Below are 22,534 nucleotides of genomic sequence, written 5' to 3'. Positions count from 1 at the left end.
CTCCTCCATGCTTCACAGTGGAAACCCCACATGCAGAGATCATCCGTTCACCTATTCTGTCTCCCAAAGACAAGGCGGTTGGAACCAAAAATCTCAAATTTGAACTCATCAGACCAAACGACAGGTTTCCACCGGTCTAATGTCCATTTCTTGTGTTTCTTGGCCCAAGCAAGTCTCTTCTTCTTATTGGTGTCCTTTAGTAGTGGTTTCTTTGCAGCAATTTGACCATTAAGGCCTGATTCACACAGTCTCCTCTGAAGAGTTGATGTTGAGATGTGTCTGTTACTTGAACTCTGTGAAGCATTTATTTGCGCTGCAATTTCTGCGGCTGGTAACTCTAATGAACTTATCTGCAGCAGAGGTAACTCTGGGTATTCCTTTCCTGTGGCAGTTGTAATGAACACGAGGGGAGAGAGAGAGCTGGTTTCAAGCGCAGGGCACAGCAGATGTTCATTGCTGGATTCTCTTTGCTTATTTCAGCTGTTCTTGACATAATATGGACTTGGGCTAGCTTCTGTATACCACCCCTACCTTGTCACAACACAACTGACTGGCTCAAACGCATTAAGAAGGAATGAAATTCCACAAATGTACTTTTAACAAGGCACACCTGTTAATTGAAATGCATTCCAGGTGACTACTTCATGAAGCTGGTTGAGAGAATGCCAAAAGTGTGCAAAGCTGTCATCAAGTTAAAGGGTGGCTACTTTGAAGAATCTCAAATATAAAATATATTTTGATTTGTTTAACACTTTTTTGGTTACTACATGATTCCGTGTGCTATTTCATAGTTTTGATGTCTTCACTATTATTCTACACTGTAGAAAATAGTAAAATTAAAGAAAAACCCTTAAATGAGTAGGTGTGTCCAAACTTGTGACTGGTACTGTATATATACTGTATATATACGCAGGCAGGCACGCACGCACACACACACACACACACACACACATACTTACATATAGTGCTAAATTGCTGTATAGGCCTATATCATTTTTTAAAAGTGTGAATAATTAGAATAACACCTTTAATGAAAAGTTAGTCACATTTTCCATGTTTGTAAACAAACTACGATGAGCCCATTATCAAACGGTGCTTTAGGTTTAGACCCAAAAACAACAGTTTATGTAAATGACTAACCTCCAGATCAAATCACAATTTATTTAAAGTGCATTTAACAAAAGCCTCAATACACTAAACTATTTTTTTTATAATGAAATCAAACAAATTTGATGCATACAGTTGCATGCTTCCAGTCTCCTGTATTACAAGCATTATACACAACTCATAAGCTCCATAATTTACATTGACATCTGGAGATGCTAGAGAAGGATTCCCTTCCCCTCATAGATTTCCCTCAAAAGCAGCAGCACAGTATCCTTGGAATCCCTGAAACACAAAAGAAAACATGAGATACCGCAGAAAGCTAAAGAATACCTGTAAGATACCAAACCTCACTCATTTGTTCTTACCAGTAGCAGAGATGGCTCTGAATGGCAAACAGATACTCGTTGAAGCTCTCTAGGGGTTTCTCCTGAAGGACGTAATCAAACCGACGTCCGCCATTCAACATTCCAACACTGATATTCCTCATCTCTGTAGGTGAGACTGTACCATTTGGGGCCCCACTACCTGGAAAAGAGTATTGAGGGAAGATTCAGGTAACACAGTTTAAACTTTATTGTCCCCAGAGGGAAATTTGGTTGCAGACAGGGGTAAAATGATAAAAATTCACATAGTACATACAAAAAACCTGTCACACAAAGAACATATTACACATAAATGTAACCATATTTACATCATGTTACATTACATTGCTCTTAAAGGGTACCTGTGTAGCTACACTATAATTACTACAATAAAAACAGTGACATTTGTTTTTTAGACTATGAAGAATAAAGTAATACATGTATGTTAAAACATTACACATGGTTCCTAATGAATTAATGAATTAATTACACACTGGTCTCCCACCTTCTGACTCCTGAGGTGGCAGTGCAGCTGTGGTTCCTACCCCGGCCACCGGGGGTAGTGTGTTGACAGGTAGCATGGTGAGGGTCTGCCACACACCACGGACAGTACTGATGGAGAGCAGTAGATCTGAGCTGACTCGCTTCAAACTGTCTTTCAGCTCTGAGGGACACAATATCAACACAGGGTCACTGCATTGGATGGTGGATGAAAGTTTTCACACTGTCACTGGATAAAAACAATGTCTTCATTGAAGGGTAGTGTTTTTACATGATCAGACAGGTCAGAGCTTTAGCAATGCTCCCTAAGGGTCCTAACAAAAAGCTCATAACATATAGGGCTACCATTGACCAGTGGTAAGCAGCAAGTGTATTTCTTGAAATGTTTCTGTAACGTCCAGATCAAGGCTTTATGTCTCAGGTCTCACTCACCAAGATGCATCCTCTTCCTGCCCTTGTGATGTGGGATCAGTATGGGGGGCAAGTCCACATCTGGAAACACCACCATGGGCTCAATCCTATAGGCCACCGGGTCAAACTGCATCGAGGAAGAACACATAGTCAGGTTGTTATGAATATTCGTGACTTAGATGGACTTTAGCAACATTAAATATTCATAACGTATGATCCATAAACATACTGGATGGTAGATGTTGTAGAAGCTTTTGCAGGTGGGGAGGCTGTATTTGGGATCGATCCTCTTCAGGCCGCGCACCGTGAGGAACATTCCTATAGGAGAGCCCAAGGCAAAGAAGGCCTGTGGCTGGAAGGCCAGCTGAGGGTACACGATGGACACCTGGGAAGGAAAGGAAAGGGTTAATGGTTAATAGTAATTGAGTATGCGCCATATGTAAATTCTGAATTTTCTGTAACTAAGGATGGATATCAAAATGTAGCAACATTTTCAAATGAAATCAAACATTTAATTGAAGTAGATTTTCAGTTGTATTAGTTGGGCCTCATGCTAACTGCGTTAAGACACTTTTAAGACATTCCGTCATTGTGATTGGAGGACAGGGAGGGAGACAGAGAAAAGGCCTGTGTACATGTAACAGAATGCGGTCACTGTTGTTTGTTTACCTGGCCAATGCCAACGTCAAAGTACTTGTAATCCACTGGGCTGGTGGAGGGGGTGCCTGAAAGGAGGGTCGGGTGTTCTTGGACTTGGGAATACACACCGGCAATGCCGGAGATGCCAGGAACTGGGTGTGAAGTTCCTGTCCTGGATTCCTGCTGCTGGGCCGGAGAGAGGGAGAGAGCGAGAGAGAGAGGAGCTCCAATAACAATCTAAACAATGAGTCTACATCACAAATGGCATCCTATTCCCTACATAGTGCACTTCTTTTGACCAGGGCCCAAGTAGTGTCCTATGTAAGGAAAAGGGTATTTCTTGGGACACTACTTCCAGCTTCCAGCCTTTTACAAACAGTTAGGATAGATTATTGTCATGGCCGAGACAGACAGGAAGCTATGCACAATGGATCCAATAGACTGGAACGTTAGATCAAAGATTTTGAACACTGGGGAAAAATTTCACATGGTGTTTATGTGCAATGACTGAATCCATTTGGATGTGAATGAGAGATAGGTCATACCCCTCTCCATTTCTTCAACAAGTACATGATCTTCTTGCGAGGCCCCAAGGGTATTCCCAAGTCCTTGAAGAATGTCCTTGAACACAGCCCCTAGTGAATAGACAGAGGACACAAACAGTCGTTAGACAGTCACACACACAAACATACACACACTCACATATGCACACACACACGCACATGCTTACCAGTGATTCTAAGTCCATCTGCTCCTTTGGAAGCATTTGGACATACTTGCCCAATCCAAAGTTCCTAAGTGTGTCCTTAAAGCTCTCAAAGTCTAATGGGGTTGCTTCACTTGGACTGCTGACGCTACTCTGAAGCACAAGACATACAGGATTAACATCAAGCTAATTAGAATAAAAATGCTGGTGGTTGTGTCCATGACCAAAATTGAGTTGTACATTTTGGCAGTAGTCTGTTACTTACTCCCTCTTCATCTTTGTTCCTTCTTTCTTGATTTGTCAGAAGGTCAAAGAGGATCAGAGAACCTAGAAAAGTCATATAAATAAAGAATACAACTTACTATAATGGTTATCAATACTAGCCTTGCCTAAATAAAGACAAAAGAGAAAGAGAGAGGAATAAGTTAGGAGGGGCTTTAAAAAGTTAGGAGAGGTCTATGAGGTACTGACCCAAACTGTGTCCAGCCAGTGACACTTCCCCAGTGAATTGTGGGTGTCGCTGGAGGAAGACTTGGTGGAGGCGGTTGATCTCTGAGGCCACAGTGTCTATGATGGTCTGGCAGTATGTGGGGCTGTTGTAGAAGAACAGGTCCAACACCGTGCTGTTGCTGAACTGACGCAGACGACTGATGCTGGGCAGGGTGATCCTCTGGATATCGCTGTATGGTGAGTGTCAAAGTGTGTTGTTAAGAGAGAGAGAGAAAAGAATAGAGAGAAAGAGACAGAGAATGAGCGAGAGAGAGTGTGTGTGTACAAGGCCTTACTCATCCACCCCAGTGGCATCACCATGTAGCACCCGGTGCCAGTCGACTGGCAGGAACTCAACACGGCCCATGTGGGTCCCATCTTGACTCTGCTTGAAGTGACTGCTCAGTAGGCTGAGAGAGGCACCCCGGAAATCATTCACTGCATGGGGGAGAGAGGGACAAAAGAGAGAAGGGAGGGCATTCATTAATTCAGCTGTATTTCTATGAAAAAATCTGAAGGCCGGTAAAGGGGTAAGGATCAAAGGTTCTACACACCACACTGAACGACCCCACGCAGCTGGATGTCACAGGTTGGTCCAATGCCATGCACCATGAACACAAGGTGGTCCACTTGGTCAGGTTCTCCTGAAAAACCAACAATACAAATAATGTACAGTGCCTTCGGAAAGTATTCAGACCCCTTGACTTTTTCCACATTTTGTTACATTACAGCCTTTTTCTACAATGGATTAAATAAAACATTTCCTTAGCAATCTACACACAATACCTCATAACGACAAAGCAAATTTGCAAATGTATTACAAAAACAAAAAGCTTATTTACGTAAATATTCAGGCCCTTTGCTATGAGACTCGAAATTGAGCTCATGTGGATATTAATTAATTGGAATCCACCTGTGGGAAATTCCATTGATTGGACATGATTTGGAAAGGCACACACCTGTCTGTATAAGGTCCCACAGTTGACAGTGCATGTCAAGAGCAAAACTCAAGCCATGAGGTCAAAGGAATTGTCCGTAGAGCTCCGAGACAGGATTGAGTTGAGGCACAGATCTGAGGAAGGGTAAATGTCTGCAGCATTGAAGCTCCCCAAGAACACAGTGGCCTCCATCAATCTTAAATGGAAGAAATTTGCAACCACCAAAACCCTTCCTAGAGTTGGCCAAACTGAGCAATCAGAGGAGAAGAGCCTTGGTCAGGGAGGTGACCAATAACCCTATGGTCACTCTGACAGAGCTCTAGAGTTCCTCTGTGGAGATGGGAGAACCTTCCAGAAGGACAACCATCTCCTTAGCACTCCACCAATCAGGCCTTTATGGTAGAGTGGCCATACGGAAGCCACTCCTCAGTAAAAGGCACATGACAGCCCACTTGGAGTTAAAGACTCTCGGACCAGGAGAAACAAGATTCCTATCACCATCCCTACGGTGAAGCATGTTGGTGGCAGCATCATGCTGTGGGGATGTTTTTCAGCGCCAGGGACTGGGAGACTAGTCAGGCTTGAGGGAAAGATGAACAGAGCAAAGTACAGAGAGATCCTTGATGAAAACCTGCTCAGGACCTCAGACTGGGACGAAGGTTCACCTTTCAACAGGACAACAACCCTAAGCACACAGCCACGACAACGCAGGAGTGGCTTCACGACAAGTCTCTGAATGTCCTTGAGTGGCCCAGCCAGAGCCCGGACTTGAACCCGATCTAACATCTCTGGAGAGACCTGAAAATAGCCATGCAGCAATGCTCTGCATCCAACCTGACAGAGCTTGAGAGGATCTGCAGCAAGGAATTTGAGAAACTCCCCAAATATAGGTGTGCCAAGCTTGTAGCGTTATACCCTAGAAGACTTGAGGCTGTAATCGATGCCAAAGGTGCTTCAACAAGTACTGAGTAAAGGGTCTGAATACTTATGTAAATGTGATATTTAAAAAAAATAATAATTATTATTATACATTTGCTAATATTTCTAAAAACCTGTTTTTGCTTTGTCATTATGGGGTATTGTGTGTAGATTGATAAGAAAAACAACAACATTTTAATCAATTTTAGAATAAGGTTGTAACGTAACAAAATGTGGAAAAAGTCAAGGGGTCCGAATACTTTCCGAATATGTATACTGTGTAAGGAATTGTCAATAGTCATCATGTAATTATCAACATGTACTGTAAATTATCCTCGAATGCATTAGAGGTTCCAAAAACCTGAAATCTCCGTACACAATGTCTGTCTGTTGTTCAGGCCAATTACCAGCACTGTTGGCATTTAATACACATGGTAGTACAGTAGAGGAACGACCATCTTACACTGAGCTGTAGAAATTAAAGCCCTCAGTGAAGAGGGGAGGTCTGGCTCATACATTTGAGGGCTTACCTTCAGGTAGCTCTACTCTAATACCCTCCAGCCCCCTCTTGACCATCCTGGGTTGACTCTGCTCAGAGGGGAGTCTTATCCAGTCCTTCAAGGGAATTGTCTGTTGCTGTGTCATAAGCTATCGGAGACAGAGCAAGGTCTATAAACTCTTGAGTTGCATAAGTTCTATTTTACAGCGCAATATTGACCTGGTCTTTACAGACAGTATACTACAGTGGGCTAATTGTAATCATGAATGGGGAGTCATACCGTAGGGCTGTGCAACACCACCGTTTCTCCAGTGGGGAATTGTATCTTCTTCATCCAGTCATTCAGCTTCACTGCCATCATGTAGGCCTCCTTAATACAGTGATACAAATGTAACGGACCGGGGTTCGAACTCGCGTCTCCTGCCCTCCAGGCATTAGCTTGGGTAGTTAGAGTAAAGTCTTGGGGCGTGCAGTTGACTCGGGTTGAAATCCAGTCAGTCATAAAATGTTATTTACAATGTAATCAAGGTTCGATAAATTGACAGATTAACTAACAAGGTCATGACCAATCTGCAGTATACCTCTTCAGACTGTAGAAATAAGTAAATACTGGCCCCACAATACTACGGTACTAAGATAAACACCAAGGTAACAGGGTAGATATATCACTTTGTAATGATGTGTGCATCTGATATGGCACCTATATTCCCTATATACAGTAGAGCATTACTTTTGACCAGGGCCCTGTGTACGATATAGGCACCAGGGTGCCATTAAAGACGGTGTCCTACCTCCAGGACTAAGCTGGTGTCCTCTGAGTAAGGGGTGTAGGAGATGTCCTTGTCTCCTTTGTGGAACCAGGAGCAGCGCCTCACCTCCAAGGGGGGCTGCTCCCAGTACACCGCAAAGCACCTCCTCTCCTTCAGCCTCACGTCGAAACGCCTCCCTTCTGTGGCTACCACCACCTCCACTTCTTCCTCCCCACTGGTCTCCCCTGTTAGGAGCAAACCCACAATTATGAGGACATCATTATAATCATCTTTCTCATTGCTGTTATCATCAGGGATCACTTCATTCAACTGGACTTAAGGGTTATCTGGACAAATAATATTTTCATTCAATTCAATTCAAAATTGTGAGTAACGATAACGTGTTACCATTCTACTACCAGGCTATTACCACTTTATTCCATCCTCTAATGTAAAGTGCTACCATTATCTTAATAAGGCTCTATTGCATGAACAATGGTTCACTCCAAAGTAGGATGGAGTTATATTCTTGTTTCGGGGTACTACATCACATAGTTTGTGGTATAGAGGGGTAACAATACAAGAACAATGTCTTTAACTGTATATGGTTTTAACTGTATACTTGACATTTTAAATGATTTCCCTCTGTATAAATAAACTAATTCATGAACATTTAATGTGTATTACATGTGTATTAGTGTAATGTGTATTGTATTAAATGTGTATTTGTAAAAGTGTGATGAATAGTCTCATGCCATGTTTGTGTGTCTCCTCCAGCCGTAGAGAATCCTCTCTGCTGAATGGGATCCAGGAGCTTCTACAGTCCACCGGATTCTGGCAGTGGAACCAATGGTGCTGCACCGGCTCATATACACCTGTCACACCTTCCATGGCAGATAGATCAGTGAAGCTATGTGAGAGTGGGAGTAAATAGAATATATTAGAATAGAGTAGGATAGAAAATAATATTAAATAGATTTCTTAGATATTCCCCATAGGGGACTTCCATATTTTTTGTCTGCTTTTAAAGAACAGAACGACACAAATAAATGGAAAACAAGCTCACCTACTGTCTGGCTACTGTATGAAGACAGAGGTGTAATTTGATTGGCTCAGGTTGGTCACCCAGTAAGCTTTAACACGGTACCTGTGAGGCACAAACAGAATTCTAATATTTACACATTCATCTGGTGCTGGGGTTCAGGGAAAATAGCATTGTTTTAGATGCTATAGAGGAACTGACATCTGGATCTTTAGGATAGATTGTGCATACCATCTCACAACATACTGGGAATGTTTGTTTACCTTGGAACTTGACACTTAACCATGGTGCTGGGAGTGAATATAGTCAATTCATCACTTATACTATTACAACTAACATTCTTTGAAGTAGAGAGCAGACATCAGAAATAGCTACATACCTTCAATGTACAGCTAATGTTATAGTATGGCTCTATCAAATATGGCAGTTCCTCCTGAGTGGATCTCTAGGATGTCTCTCTCTCTGTTGAAAGTTGCAAATAGTCTTCCTTAGAATATATAAAAATCCAAAACCCTTTAGATATTGTTAAACGCAAAAAGGCACAAAGGTTTGTTGAGGTTTCCAACAGGGTGGACTTTCCTCTGATACACTTTACTTGTCGCAAGCAGACCCCAACACTCGTATGTTCTGAATGACATCACCGGTTTAGTGATTCAGTAGTAGGATCAAAGGTCAATTTCCATGACGATAGAGAGATGTGTAGCAAAACAACAGTAAACCTGTAGGCTATAAATCACTGGCAGAATCCTAAAGAAATGACAAGAATCATAACCCAATAATAATACCTAGCTAAGAGGATTCCAAGCTTTGAGTGGGGAATGGGAACATCTGCAAGTTTAATTATATTTGGTGTGTATGTGTGTATGTGTGTGTGTGGGGGGGGGGGGGGGGGGGTAATTTAAGAAAAAATGTCAGCCTTGACAATTCAGTCAGTCCATATCTACACTTCTATCTCAACAGATCTAGAACAGACTGAAGTGTAAAGGCTACTTGGCAACTGAATAGGCTAGGTGTCAGTCTGTGTTCTGCTTCTCCTACATCAAGACACAATGTTCCAGCTGTTAACCAGTAGAGGCTGGCTCATAATAATGGCTGGAACGGCACTAATGGAATGGCATCAAACACATTGAAAACGTGTTTGACACCATACCACCAATTCCGCTCCAGCCATTACCACGAGCCCATCCTCCCCAATTAAGGTGCCACCACCCTCCTGTGCTGTTAACATAATGTGCTGTAGAACATAAACCACATGGATGATTGGCTTCAGCGAGAGCATGGGTAAAGTTCCCTACTACACAAAAACTGTAGAAAACCATATTGACATTTGACAATGTAAAGAAAGTCTGCTGAATCCGTACATTCCCTGGTAACAAACTTTATTGGCACAGTATTGTAAACAACGTACTATACATACAGTATCTGTAAGTGCATTAAAAAAGGAGAATTTTGGCATCTTAAGTGATCGAGAAAGACTCCATATGATTCATTAATTTTCTAATTAGATTTGGATTAGTCATAGATTTATAAAACCGAGATTGCTAGCATGTCCCCTTACTTGTGATCCAACGTAACCGTGGAGGTCCTTTCACTTCTATACAATTGGTCCTTCAAAGATTAGAAACATTGATATTAGCATGACAGCCTGGGAATGCAACGCTGTTATTACAGTAGTACTGTTTATCTTCTTGGAATAGACCAACAGACAGCACTGATTGAGTGAGGAGCAGACTACTTGGTACCACTCCTCTCCAACTAAAGTTGTTTGTTTGTTTGTTTGTTTTTCCACAGTGGAGGTCTGGATCTGCAATCACAAGGCTGATGGTCTAGGATCAGGTTCCCCCTGTCCATATAATCTTATTCATCATGATTTGAAAGTAAAATGAGAGGTTGCGTCCCAATAACCTCTCCTTTCTTCCAAAGTGTGCACTTGTTCACTTCCCTTCATGGATTTGAAAGGAAATTACTGGTACATGGAACTCTAACACATACACCAATCCAATGCTTTTACATGCGTGGGGATTATTACAAAGTGCACACTACAGGAAGAAGGAGAGATTATGGGGATGCACCCAGTACAGAAGCAGGCCTGGGGCTCCTTACAGAGGCAGAAGGTATCCTGAGTTGGCTTGCTGGGACTGCTGCTCCTGCTGCTTGCGCTCCTGTGCCGCCGGGACTACTTCTCTGTGCAGCAGGGGCCTGTGGCTGTCTGAGTCACTGAGAGACGGGTAGTGCTGCCAGTAGCCCAGACAGGCAAACACCAACCCCAGCAGGGAGCCCACCAGGACATCTGGAGAAGAAAAATATTAGAATTATGTTCAGTTTACATTTATATTTCAGCAATTTAGTGAATGATCTGTAACCAGCCAATATAATTGTAATTTGCCACACTTGAAACAGGGGTTGTGTTGATAGTGGTGGGCATTATTTTGAAAATAAAGACATCAAAAGTTGATCAGGGCTTGTGAAAGCCAATGACAAAGCCTGAAGGTCAAAGCAAAGCCAGTCGCCATGCGGGATAAGGCAACACTTTATCAATAGGCCCATTACAGTGGGAATGTAACGGGCTCAACCTTCCACTGTAGCATGAGAAAATATTATTATTACTACCTATTATCAAGAAGAGGTAATAAGGGTTGTACACAAACGTACGACGCAACTCTGTGACATATGCAGTGCATAAATCTAGACACAATACCACATATAATGACAAAGCGAAAACAGGTTTTTAGAAATGTTAGCTAATTTATAAAAAATTTAAAACAGAAATACCTTATTTACATAAGTATTCAGACCCTTTGCTAAGAGACTCGAAATTAAGCACAAGTGCATCCGGTTTCCATTGATTATCTTTGAGATGTTTTTACAACTTGATTGGAGTCCACCTGTGATAAATTACATTGATTGGACATAATTTGGAAATGCACACACCTGTCTATATAAAAGGTCCCACAGTTGACAGTGCATGTCAAAGTAAAAACCAAGCCATGAGGTCTAAGGAATTGGCTGTAGAGCTCCGAGACAGTCAAGGCACAGATATGGGGAAGGCTACCAAAAAAATTGCTTCAGCATTGAAGGTACCCAAGAACACAGTGGCCTCCATCATTTTTAAATGGAAGAAGTTTGGAACCACCAAGATTCTTCCTAGAGCTGGCCGCCTGGCCAAACTGAGCAATCGGGGGAGAAGGGCCTTGGTCAGGGAGGTGACCAAGAACCCTATGGTCACTCTGACAGCGCTGGGGCACAGATCTGGGGAAGGGTAAATGTCTGCAGCATTGAAGCTCCCCAAGAACACAGTGGCCTCCATCAATCTTAAATGGAAGAAATTTGGAACCACCAAAACCCTTCCTAGAGTTGGCCGCCTGGCCAAACTGAGCAATCAGAGGAGAAGGGCCTTGGTCAGGGAGGTGACCCTATGGTCACTCTGACAGAGCTCTAGAGTTCCTCTGTGAAGATGAGAGAACCTTCCAGAAGCACAACCATCTCTGCAGCACTCCAGCAATCAGGTCTTTATGATAGAGTGGCCAGACGGAAGCCACTCCTCAGTAAATGGCACATGACAGGATGCTTGGAGTTTGCCAAAAGGCACGTAAAGGACTCTCAAACGATGAGACACAAGATTCTCTGGTCTGATGAAACCAAGATTGAACTCTTTGGCCTGAATTCCAAGCGTTGGGTCCGGAGGAAACCTGGCACTGTCCCTACGGTGAAGCATGGCAGCATCATGCTGTGGGGATGTTTTTCAAAGGCAGGGACTGGGAGACTATTGAGGATTGAGTGAAAGATGAACAGAAAAAAGTACAGAGAGATGCTTTATGAAAACCTGCTCCAGAGCGCTCAGGACCTCAGACTGGGGTGAAGGTTGACCTTCCAACAGGACAATAACCCTAAGCACACAATGCAGGAGTGGCTTCAGGACAAGTCTCTGAATGTCCTTGAGGGGCCCAGCCGGAGCCCGGACTTGAACCCGATCGAACATCTCTGGAGAGACCTGAAAATAGCTGTGCAGTGATGCTCCCCATCCAAACTGACAGAGCTTGAGAGGATCTGCAGAGAAGAATGGGAGAAACTCCCCAAATACAGGTGTGCCAAGCTTGTAGCGTCAAACCCAAGTAGACTCGAGGTTGTAATCACTGCCAAAGGTGCTTCAACAAAGTACTTAGTAAAGGGTCTGCATACTTACATGTGATCGCAGTTTTTTTAAATACATTTGCAAACATTTCTAAAACCTGTTTTGCTTAGTCATTATGGTATATTGTGTGTAGATTGAAGGGAAAAAACGATTTAATCAATTTTAGAATAAGGCTGTAATGTAACAAAATGTGGAAAAAGTAAAGGGATCTGAATACTTTCCGAAGGCACTGTATATACACATTAAGCTTCAAAAGTATTGGGACAATGACACATTTTGTTGTTGGGGGGACTATGTACAAAAAGTGTTGTAACTCCTAAACTGTACCCTAAAATTAAAGCTGACGGTCTGCACTACCTCATAGTCATTGTATCATTTCAAATCCAAAGAGCTGGAGTACAGAGCCAAAACAAAAAATGTGTCACTGTCCCAATACTTTTGGAGCTCACTGTATATTTATGTTCAAATTGTTACCAAACCCTTTAGTTCCACACTTCAATCAAAACTCTACGTTTCTGCCGAGTGTTAGCTATCAAGCTGTCTACCTTGCCAGTGATGCTTGTAGTCGCAGGTCCTGGACATGGCGATGAGGATGGCAAAGAGGAGAGGGGCGAGGAAGGCACAGAGTCGCCAGGCTTTGCCCTGTCCTGCAGGACTAAAGCAGTGCAGTTTCCCCGCCACATACAGAGCAGTGAAGCCCAGACCAGCAAAGGCAACTGAGAAGGCAGTGCATAGAGAGAAAGGTCAAGGTCTTGGATATGTACAGTATAATGTAGTTGGCTGACCTAAAGAACGGTTTATGATATAAAAGTGTTGCGTTAGTTGTAATCAACTGGCGCCAGCTGTCAGCTGAGTGTTACTGGTAAAGTGTGTGTGTGCATGCGTGCATGGACCTGAGGTATGCTCTCACATGAGGAGTGTCCGCTAGGGAAGCTCTTCCTCCCCTCCTCTACAGTGTCGGGATCTCCACTGCATTGCAGCTCCGTGTTCATCTGACCATCAGGGAAACAGCGGTAGAAGAAATCTGGCCGCGGCCTGCCCACTGCCAATTTGATAGCGTTGGTGAAAACCCCATTGAGTACCAGAGTCAAAGTCACAGCTGAAAGGAAGACAGAGACTGTATGTATTCTGTAGTATGACGTGACAATATTTGACATGTAAGTCAATCAAAAAGAGACTCTTGTGTGGCCTATGTGGTCCAGTGGTTACAGCCACTGACCACTGTTCGTCTCCGACCCACTGCCCTTTCCCTCCCCTATCTCCCCCGTCTTTCCAACACTTTACTATCTCTTCAATTTAGCCCATAAAATATGAAAGGATTGGGACTGCCTCACTGATTTAAAATATATTTTACTAAAAATGTGTCTTGTACTTCATACTGTGTTGCTCATCATGAGTCAAAACATCTTCATGGGTTATCTACAGTAAAAGTAGATATGACATTTTCATGTAAAAGCAAGCTTATCTTAGTTCTTAAACATTTCAATTTGTGAAACAATTTATTGCCTTGAATGTTGTCTATGGCTGCGTTAAGACAGGCAGGCCAATTCTGATCTTTTTCACTAATTGTTTGACCAATCAGATCAGCTCTGAAAAATTACTGGGGGAAAAAAATCAGAATTGGGCCGCATGTGTAAACGCAGCCAAAGACTTTATGGTCTCAATCATAACCCCGCCCTCTGCGGAGACTGAAACTACAAGATGCATCTGGTTTTCAGGGGAAATGGAAAGAGTGCCTTTGACGCGACTTCCACTTTAACAAGGTGACGCTCCATCTTAACTCCTCCTCCACATTTACTGGACTGGTTAAACAGTGCAGAAGATAACCTCCCCTGACAGGTGTTTTTTTCTCATCAGGACCAGAAAGAAAGAGGCGCAGCTTAGGCATTTATTTTACGCCTGCTACGTTAGGTTACCCTAACCCTAGTCTCAACCATAACCCTAACTTCGTGTCCACATCCCGGTTAAACCTTTACCCTCAACCGTAGTTCATTAAACTGTTATCTTGCCTTAAAGGGGAGTCCAAATCCATTGAGTTTGCCTGCAGCTACTTTGCAGAAAGGAGGGGTTTCCGAGCGTGACACTGTACCTACCCAGAGAGGCCTCCTTAATGTCCCTCTTCTCTGTCTTGTTCAGGAAGGCAAACAACATGATGACAGCCATAGGGGTGAAAAGTGCTATGCTCTGCAAAACAGAAGGAAAGGAAAAAACAGTTTTATGTGTGCATGAAAATGACTTCATCCAATTTGCTCTGATAATCATTTTGATATTGAAACCAGACTGTCTTGACAAAATTCAGACCCAAAAGAGCAAGCCTACAAGGCGACAGTGACAATAGGAAAAACTCAATTTGGAGAGGAAGAGACCCTGTTAGGAACCAAACCATTGAGAATAAGTTAATTTTCTTTGGCTGGCTGTTGTAAATACGTTATTATGGAGGTTAATTATGCAGACTGTCATTAGTAGTACTGGTACTTACAAACATGAGTTTGGTAGGAACGTGGTCATTCTCCACATGGTGGAACTTGTAGAGCCACATCTCCTCTGGCTGGATCTCACGAGAGAAAGGAGGTAGCACCTCCGTCACACTAAGAGGACAGAGAGAATCATTGGTAGCTGTTGTAGTATTACATAAGGAAACATCTCCAATATACTTGTATGGTGATTGACTGTCATAGGACTTGTAAAGACAGCACAAACAGATCTGGTACCAGGCTGGGCAACAGCACCTATACACATGAATCTAAAGTTGCTGTAAGCTTACTGTTAGGAATAGTTGATTTGCTTAGGTGTGGGAAGATTATGAATGCAAAGACAAGGCGAAGACTTATGTAAAAAAAAAAAAAAAATCAAAGGTTTAATAGACAGAACTTGTGCACAAGTGAGATCGGTACGATACTCAGAGGAGTTCACAACAATCTGACCCTCAAGGACAGAAAGCTACTTAAATACTTGTTACATTTATTAGTGATCACCATTAGCTGCTGTCAAGGCAGCAGCCACTCTTCCTGGGGTCCAAACACATTAATGCACATCACACAAAAAATGTAACAGTACATCATATAACATTATTACACCACTACATATCTACAACACAAAATGTATAGTACCACCATACAGCAATAGTACAATATACGTGTGTAGAGTGCATGTGTGTGTGTGCGTATGCATGTGTGCCTGTGTGTGTGTCTCTTCACAGTCCGCATTGTTCCATAAGGAGTACATTTATGTTTATAAATCTTATTTACTGCTGGCATGAGCTACTTGATGTGGAATAGAGTTCCATCTAGTTATGGCTCTATGCTGTACTGTGCGTTTCCCGGAGTCTGTTCTGGACATGAGGACTGTGAAGAGACCCCTGGTGGCATGTACTGTATGCCTGGGTGTCTAAGCTGTGTGCTAGTCGTTTGAAAAGACAGCTCGTGCCATCAGCATGTCAATACCTCTCACACAGACAAGTAGTGATGCAGTCAATCTCTCCTCTACTTTGACCCAGTAGTGATGCAGTCAATCTCTCCTCTACTTTGATCCAGGAGAGATTGCCATGCATGCCATTGATGTTAGCTCTCTGTGTACACTTAAAAGCCAGCCTATCTCTGTTCATTCTCCAATACCCTGGGCCCTGGTCAAAACATTAATCAAGGTTGTTGTCCAGACCACTTGGGTCAGAGTGAATAGTATATTTGATACTCCATCTCTATCATTAAAAACCGCCAACTTACCAGAAGACTGCAAACAACAGTAGACGGGTCAATACGTCAAAGACGAAACAGTCATTTAGACTCCTCCTCATCTTCTAGCCTAGCTTGTCATCAAACTAGCCCAGGGGTTCTGCTTAGGGCCTAAAGGACAGGAGGAGAATGGAGACATGTCATACACTATAGAAGAGTTGGATGATTCAGGAGGGCCCAACTTTGAAAGTCCTTTTGTCAGACTACAACATAGTTCTAAAAAATATGACAGACATTTTATCAGTGAGTGTCATCATGGCATGTCGCTGCCTGTATGATGCAAAGAAGTACATTCCTAAATGCATCAATGGATATACATTGTTTTCAATTTGTTAAACAGCTACTGAAGCCACCACTATGCACTGCTATCACCAAACCGTCAGTGCTATCCGGCTTCTTTGAGACGTGCCTACCCTAACCTCTTACCATTTTAAAGAGACGTTCCAAAGATCCCGGATTGCAAGGACCACCACCAAACAAAGTGACATCAGTCTTCACATTCTTCAAATTAGCAGACTACTAAATTAGGCGTAAATAATGCTGTACCATGCATAACATAACCCTGGGCAACAGGCAGAGAGAGCAGTTGGACATTAAAGCTGTATAAGGACCCAATGTAAACATGACACGTAGCCTACTGATACAGCACGGCATGTTTGAGTAAACTGCGTAATTCAGCCAAAATCCAATTATTTGGCTCTTTAAAATTCAGGCGGACAGGCAAATATATGAGTTACGGTGGTTTATGCATCGGATTACAGAGTAATTTTCATAGGATACCTACCAGCATGCCACAATCATATCTGACTGGATACTAGCTTGTACATCCGCAAACACGATACAGTAGCATTCACCGGTTCTATCCCCCACTCCCTTGTTTTTACGCAGTATAGTATACAGACCTTTGAGCGCATCAAAGTATTCCAATCTTCGTCGGCTGTTGAACTGTTCCGGTAAAAGATGGAAAGAAAACCCATATCAAACTATCGTAGTCATCGTTTCACTACTATTGTTGCGCCTGACCAGGTAACTCTGGTACGACCTGCTATGCAAGGGATCATTATGAAATTGACTGAATGCGGAAGACAATACAATCCTTACCTGTCACTACATTAGAGTGACATCTAGAGGAATAGGCTACACACCTCATCAGGCCTGAGTTGTACCAATTTGGCACACTAATAAAAACAAAATTGTATCAATCTCCATTGTTTGAAATGGACCATTTCTGATTTCTTGAATAAATGTCAATGTATTTGTCTTTCTTGAATGTGTGCTGTAGGCTACACAAATTACTGTTTGAGGCCCTGGAGGGCATTAACAATCTGTCACGTAATAAAAAAAAATCTCCATCAAAATCCGTCAGTTTAAGATAGAGATAGGGCAACTGTATGTTTTTTGTTGTTGTTGATGCATGGGCTGCGTCTCAATTACCACAGCCTGTTGGCCTTCTGCATCTACGGTGGAAGGTGGGCGTTCTGCAGTGGTGTCTGTCAGACCATGAGACATCCCGAAAACGTCTGTAGCATCTGAACGGTTTAGCCTACAAACGAATATGGATTTATGAATGTGTTTTTTTTCTTTCATTTATGAATGTGTTTTTCAATGTGTTTCAAAATCAAACAGCTAAATGATCCATGGTATGACAATCTTAAAATAAATCCATATGTTAGCTTTGTAGATGATGTTAATAAGAACAGATTATCTGACACCAATCTGGCTAGTATGTTAATAATCAGGCCCTACTAATGATCTCAGCTAATACAGAGCACAGAAAGGAGTAAGTCAAATGAATCCATGAAGTTGGCCAAGGTAGCTTCAATTCATGATTGACTCCGTGTTTTATGGAAATATTTGAAATCTTTGTGCAGCCCTACTAGCTCCACCTATGGCATATGTCATTCCAGATGTCGAATAACACTACTTGAAACTCTCAGTTGAAGCACTAGTAAAACAGGCTCAACCAGTTATCTCACTTATTCTTTTAATTTAACCAAGTCAGTTAAGAACAAGTTCCTATTTACAATGATGGGCTACCCTGGCCAAACCCTAACCCAGAATACGCTGGGCCATTTGTGCACCGCCCTATGGGACTCCCAATCACAGCTGGTTGTGATACAGCCTGGAATCAAACCAGGGTCTGTTGTGACGCCTCTAGCAATGAGATGCAGTGCCTTAGACTGCTGCGCCACTCAGAAGCCCAAAGGTTATGCAAGGCATCAACAACTATCTGTGGTGAAGTTTCACCTAGGTACAGATCTAGGATCAACTTCCCCTCCCCGAATCCTAACCTTAACCAATAGTTTGGAAAATGCAATGCTGACCCAAGATTAGTGTCTACGGGGAAACTTCACCCAAGTCCATGTAAAGAATCAACCACCAGAGGGATACACTCCTCCCACGCCCAAATCCCAGACATGGGCAGTTTGGGATTGGACAGAATTTACTGTACCGACCACCCACCTTCACTGGAGGAATACTTTGAACAGGGCTTAAGTTTTAGCAGGGCCTAGTCTGAGAGAAAGAGAATTATGTTTGAATACAGTACATCCATATTGTAATAGTAATTCCAGGTGAACAAAAAGGAGAGCAGTCATTGATAAAGTCAACCGAAATCAATCCAGTTTAATTACACGTTGCAACAGGGAGACACCTCCAGCACAGAAGCAGAGAAAATTTCAATCTCGCCTTCTCTAAGCGGGACTGTATATTCTAATCGCACAGCACCATTGTTCTGTAAACACCCACCAGGAGGCTTGTAGGAAGTCACAACATCTGCTGATACAGAATCACACAGTGTCACAGAATACAATAATAATCAATGGCCTTGGTCCTTGTACCTCCAGTCTGGCGTCAATCACTATCAACAGATATGAAAACAATCCATAACATTCAGTAGCAAGTCTAGTGACCAATAACCTGTACACAAATGACTGTCCCAAATATAACACTGGAAATCATGAGTATTACATAAAGGGAAAACATGTAAATATGCTAGGCATTGTGTTAATTCTTCTTAACTGAATATTAACTGAATTAATCTTAAATGTCCACATTACACATATTAATAACTGTACTGAACTGAAGGACAGTGAACAGTATATAGTATTTGCTTTCATGCAAACATGCTACATTTAAATACAGCGGTACAGGCATTTTATTACTGCAGGTTATCTGACAGGTTATAATTTCCAGGCTCTTTTTATTTTTCTGTGCTCAGGCACAGACAAGTAGCCAATACCTTTAAACTAAACTCTGTAAAGACAGACCAAGAGGGAGGATTAGAAATTTATTACCTTAAAAAGTCATTCTAAGACTGTAATTAAATCAAACCGGGTTAACATGTGTGTCTCCTGTCTATTGTCTTCACAATGAATGTGTCTCTTGACCTTATTCAACCTCTGCAGAGTTTAGTAGTTTGCTTAAGGGGAATTATAATCTCTGTTAGTGGTCACAGAAACCAAAAAAGATGACAGCAAAATACCCCAATGCTAGATTCAGTGCATGGTTGTTATTATGCATGACGGAGCAGAGTAGAGCAGAGGGAAACAACAGTACATACATATGTAAATGTCAACCGTGCAGTAAGTATCACACAATACCATTAGCATGTTATATAACGTGTAGGCTATTGTACTGTAATGTACTGAAAGTGTGAATCCCTGCAAAATAATTTAATTAATGAATGAAACTATTACATGTTACAAACACATGGGGCCGATGTTATGTCATCAGTTTACCGGCAAGTGCTCTGACGTCATTGCTGCTAGGGGACACTGGCGGGAAAAGCTCACAGGCATGTGTTTTTCAACCCCTCAAGTCAACTGATTGGTCTGTGTTCCCATCTATGGCACATTTTAAATCAAATCAAATAAGATTTTATTTGTCATATACACGTGTTTAGCTGATGTTATTGCGGGTGTAGTGAAATGCTTGTGTTTCTAGCACCAACAGTGCAGTAATATCCAACAAGTAATATCTAACAATACACACAATCTAAAGCAAAGGAATGGAATTAAGAATAAAAAATATTTGGACAATCAATATCACAGCGGCATAGACTAAGATACAGTAGAATAGGATATAATACAGTATATATATATATATATATATATATATATATATATATATATATATATATATATATATATATATATATGAGTAATTCAAAATATGTAAATATTATTCAAGTGACTAGTGTTCCATTATTAAAGTGGCCAGTGATTTCAAGTCTATGTGTATATAGGGCAGCAGCCTCTAATGTGCTAATGATTACTATTTTACAGTCAGAAGGCCTTAAGATAGAAGCTGTTTTTCAATCTCTCGGTCCCGGCTATGATGCACCTGTACTGACCTCGCCTTCTGGATGACAACGTGGTAAACAGTGGCTTGGGTGGTTGTTGTCCTTGATGATCTTTTTGGCCTTTCTGTGACATCGGGTGCTGTAGGTGTCCTGGAGGGCAGGTAGCTTGCCCCCGGTGATGCATTGGGCAGACCACACAACCCTCTGGAGAGCCCTGCGGTTGCGGGCAGAGCAGTTGCCATAGCAGGCGGTGATACAGCCTGACCGGATGCTCTAAATTGTGCATCTGTAAAAGTTTGTGGGGCCTCCGTGGTGGTGCAGTGGTTAAGGGTGCTTGCTCTACTGCAGCGCCAGCTGTGCCACCAGAGACTCTGGGTTCGCGCCCAGGCTCTGTTGTAACCGGCCACGACCGGGAGGTCCGTGGGGCGACGCACAATTGGCCTAGCGTCGTCCGGGTTTGGGAGGGGTTGGCCGGTAGGGATATCCTTGTCTCATCGCACACCAGCGACTCCTGTGGCAGGCCTGGCGCAGTGCGCGCTATCCAAGGTTGCCGGGTGCACGGTGTTTCCTCCGACACATTGGTGCGTCTGGCTTCCGGGTTGGATGTGCGCTGTGTTAAGAAGCAGTGCGGCTTGGTTGGGTTGTGTATCGGAGGACACATGACTTTCAACCTTCGTCTCTTCCGAGCCTGTACGGGAGTTGTAGCGAAGAGACAAAATAGTAGCTACTAAAAAACAATTGGATACCACGAATTTGGGGAGAAAACGGGATAAAAATGTAAAAATAAAACGTTTGTAAGGGGCCAAGCCAAATTTCTTCAGCCTCCTGCCTTCTTCACCACACTGTCTGTGTGGGTGGTCCAGTGATGTGTACGCCGAGGAACTTGAAGCTTTCCAACTTCTCCACTGCGGTCCCGTTGATGTGGTTAGGGGGGTGCTCCCTCTGCTGTTTCCTGAAGTCAGCTCCCTTGTTTTGTTGACATTTGGTGAAACTTTATTTTCCTTCCGCCACACTCCCAAACTCATTGTTGGTAATCAGGCCTACTACTGCTGTGTCATCTGCAAACTTGATGATTGAGTTGGAGGTGTGCGTGGCCACGCAGTCATGGGTGAACAGAGAGTACAGGAGGGGCTAAGCACGTATCCTTGTGGGGCCCCAGTGTTGAGGATCAGCAAAGTGAAGGTGGAGGGTACTATGGTGTTGAATGCTGAGCTACAGTCAATGAACAGCATTCTTACAGCATCCTCTTGTCCAGATGGGCAGTGTGCAGTGCGATGGTGATTGCATCGTCTGTGGATCTATTGGGGAGGTAAGCAAATTGAAGTGAGTTTAGGGTGTCAGGTAAGGTAGAGGTGATATGATCCTTGACTAGGCTCTCAAAGCACTTCATGATGACAGAAGTGAGTACTACAGGATGATAGTCGTTTAGTTCAGTTACCTTAGCTTTCTAGGGAACAGGAACAATGGTGGCCATCTTGAAGCATGTGGAGACAACAGAATGGGATAGGGAGAGATTGAATATGTCCGTAAACACTCCAGCCAGCTGGTCTGTTCATGCTCTGAGGACGCGGCTAGGGATGCTAACACGCTTAACTGTCTCATTGACGTCGGCCACGGAGAAGGAGATCCCACAGTCCTTGGTAGCGGGCTGCGTCGGTGGCACTGTGTTATCCTCAAAGCGGGCGAAGAAGGTGTTTAGCTTGTCCGGAAGCAAGACGTCGGTGTCCGCGACGTGGCTGATTTTCCCTTTGTAGTCCGTGCTATCATTGGTGGGCAATGTTGTTCGTCAAACCACATCCCTGCTTTTGTGGAAAATGAAATCCAAAGATTAAGGCAGAGACTATTTAATGATATATGCGGAAGGACCACCAGAGGGCAGGCTGGTCCCATGGATAGTAGCCCAGCCCGGCATGTGAGTCAAGGTGATCAGAGGCAATTAAGCACAGCTGACGGTTCTAATGACCAATTCTCTTTCTCCTACAAGAGAGAGGAGGGAACCGGCAGTGG

General features: G+C 42.9%; 2 protein-coding genes across 11 annotated transcripts; both read right to left on the bottom strand.

Moving 5' to 3' along the window:
* Window positions 1-873: 873 nt before the first annotated feature.
* Window positions 874-9,191, bottom strand: ddhd2 (DDHD domain containing 2). Of its 3 annotated transcripts, none has more exons than XM_036983872.1 (18): window positions 8,741-9,191; window positions 8,386-8,466; window positions 8,075-8,229; window positions 7,362-7,564; window positions 6,851-6,940; window positions 6,602-6,719; window positions 4,770-4,859; window positions 4,512-4,653; window positions 4,198-4,406; window positions 3,992-4,053; window positions 3,751-3,879; window positions 3,566-3,655; window positions 3,051-3,206; window positions 2,611-2,766; window positions 2,403-2,508; window positions 1,975-2,133; window positions 1,473-1,632; window positions 874-1,389 (listed from the first exon to the last, which is right to left on the bottom strand). In XM_036983872.1, exons 3-18 carry the CDS (start codon window positions 8,208-8,210, stop codon window positions 1,323-1,325), a joined length of 2,073 nt encoding a protein of 690 aa, XP_036839767.1. In that variant the 5' UTR covers window positions 8,211-8,229; window positions 8,386-8,466; window positions 8,741-9,191; the 3' UTR covers window positions 874-1,322. The 3 variants fall into 3 exon arrangements, with proteins under 3 accessions (XP_036839767.1, XP_036839768.1, XP_021465907.2); XM_036983873.1 differs by having other exon boundaries at window positions 3,051-3,203; window positions 8,741-9,190; XM_021610232.2 differs by lacking the exon at window positions 8,386-8,466.
* Window positions 9,192-9,723: 532 nt separating this feature from the next.
* Window positions 9,724-17,676, bottom strand: plpp5 (phospholipid phosphatase 5). 8 transcript variants are annotated; one of them, XM_036983870.1, is made up of 9 exons: window positions 17,659-17,676; window positions 17,127-17,169; window positions 16,216-16,335; window positions 14,973-15,081; window positions 14,587-14,677; window positions 13,404-13,592; window positions 13,039-13,209; window positions 10,465-10,651; window positions 9,724-9,969 (listed from the first exon to the last, which is right to left on the bottom strand). In XM_036983870.1, exons 3-9 carry the CDS (start codon window positions 16,284-16,286, stop codon window positions 9,903-9,905), a joined length of 885 nt encoding a protein of 294 aa, XP_036839765.1. In that variant the 5' UTR covers window positions 16,287-16,335; window positions 17,127-17,169; window positions 17,659-17,676; the 3' UTR covers window positions 9,724-9,902. The 8 variants fall into 8 exon arrangements, 5 of the variants coding, with proteins under 5 accessions (XP_036839765.1, XP_036839764.1, XP_021465903.2 ...); XM_036983869.1 differs by lacking the exon at window positions 17,659-17,676 and adding an exon at window positions 17,326-17,536; XR_005052640.1 differs by lacking the exon at window positions 17,659-17,676 and having other exon boundaries at window positions 9,724-10,181; window positions 10,233-10,651; window positions 13,387-13,592; window positions 17,127-17,315.
* Between the last annotated feature and the right edge of the window lie 4,858 nt (window positions 17,677-22,534).

This window comes from Oncorhynchus mykiss, chromosome 7, assembly GCF_013265735.2.
Source record: "Oncorhynchus mykiss isolate Arlee chromosome 7, USDA_OmykA_1.1, whole genome shotgun sequence".
In the NCBI taxonomy this organism is placed as follows: domain Eukaryota; kingdom Metazoa; phylum Chordata; class Actinopteri; order Salmoniformes; family Salmonidae; genus Oncorhynchus; species Oncorhynchus mykiss.
This window is presented reverse-complemented; position numbering and strand designations above follow the sequence as displayed.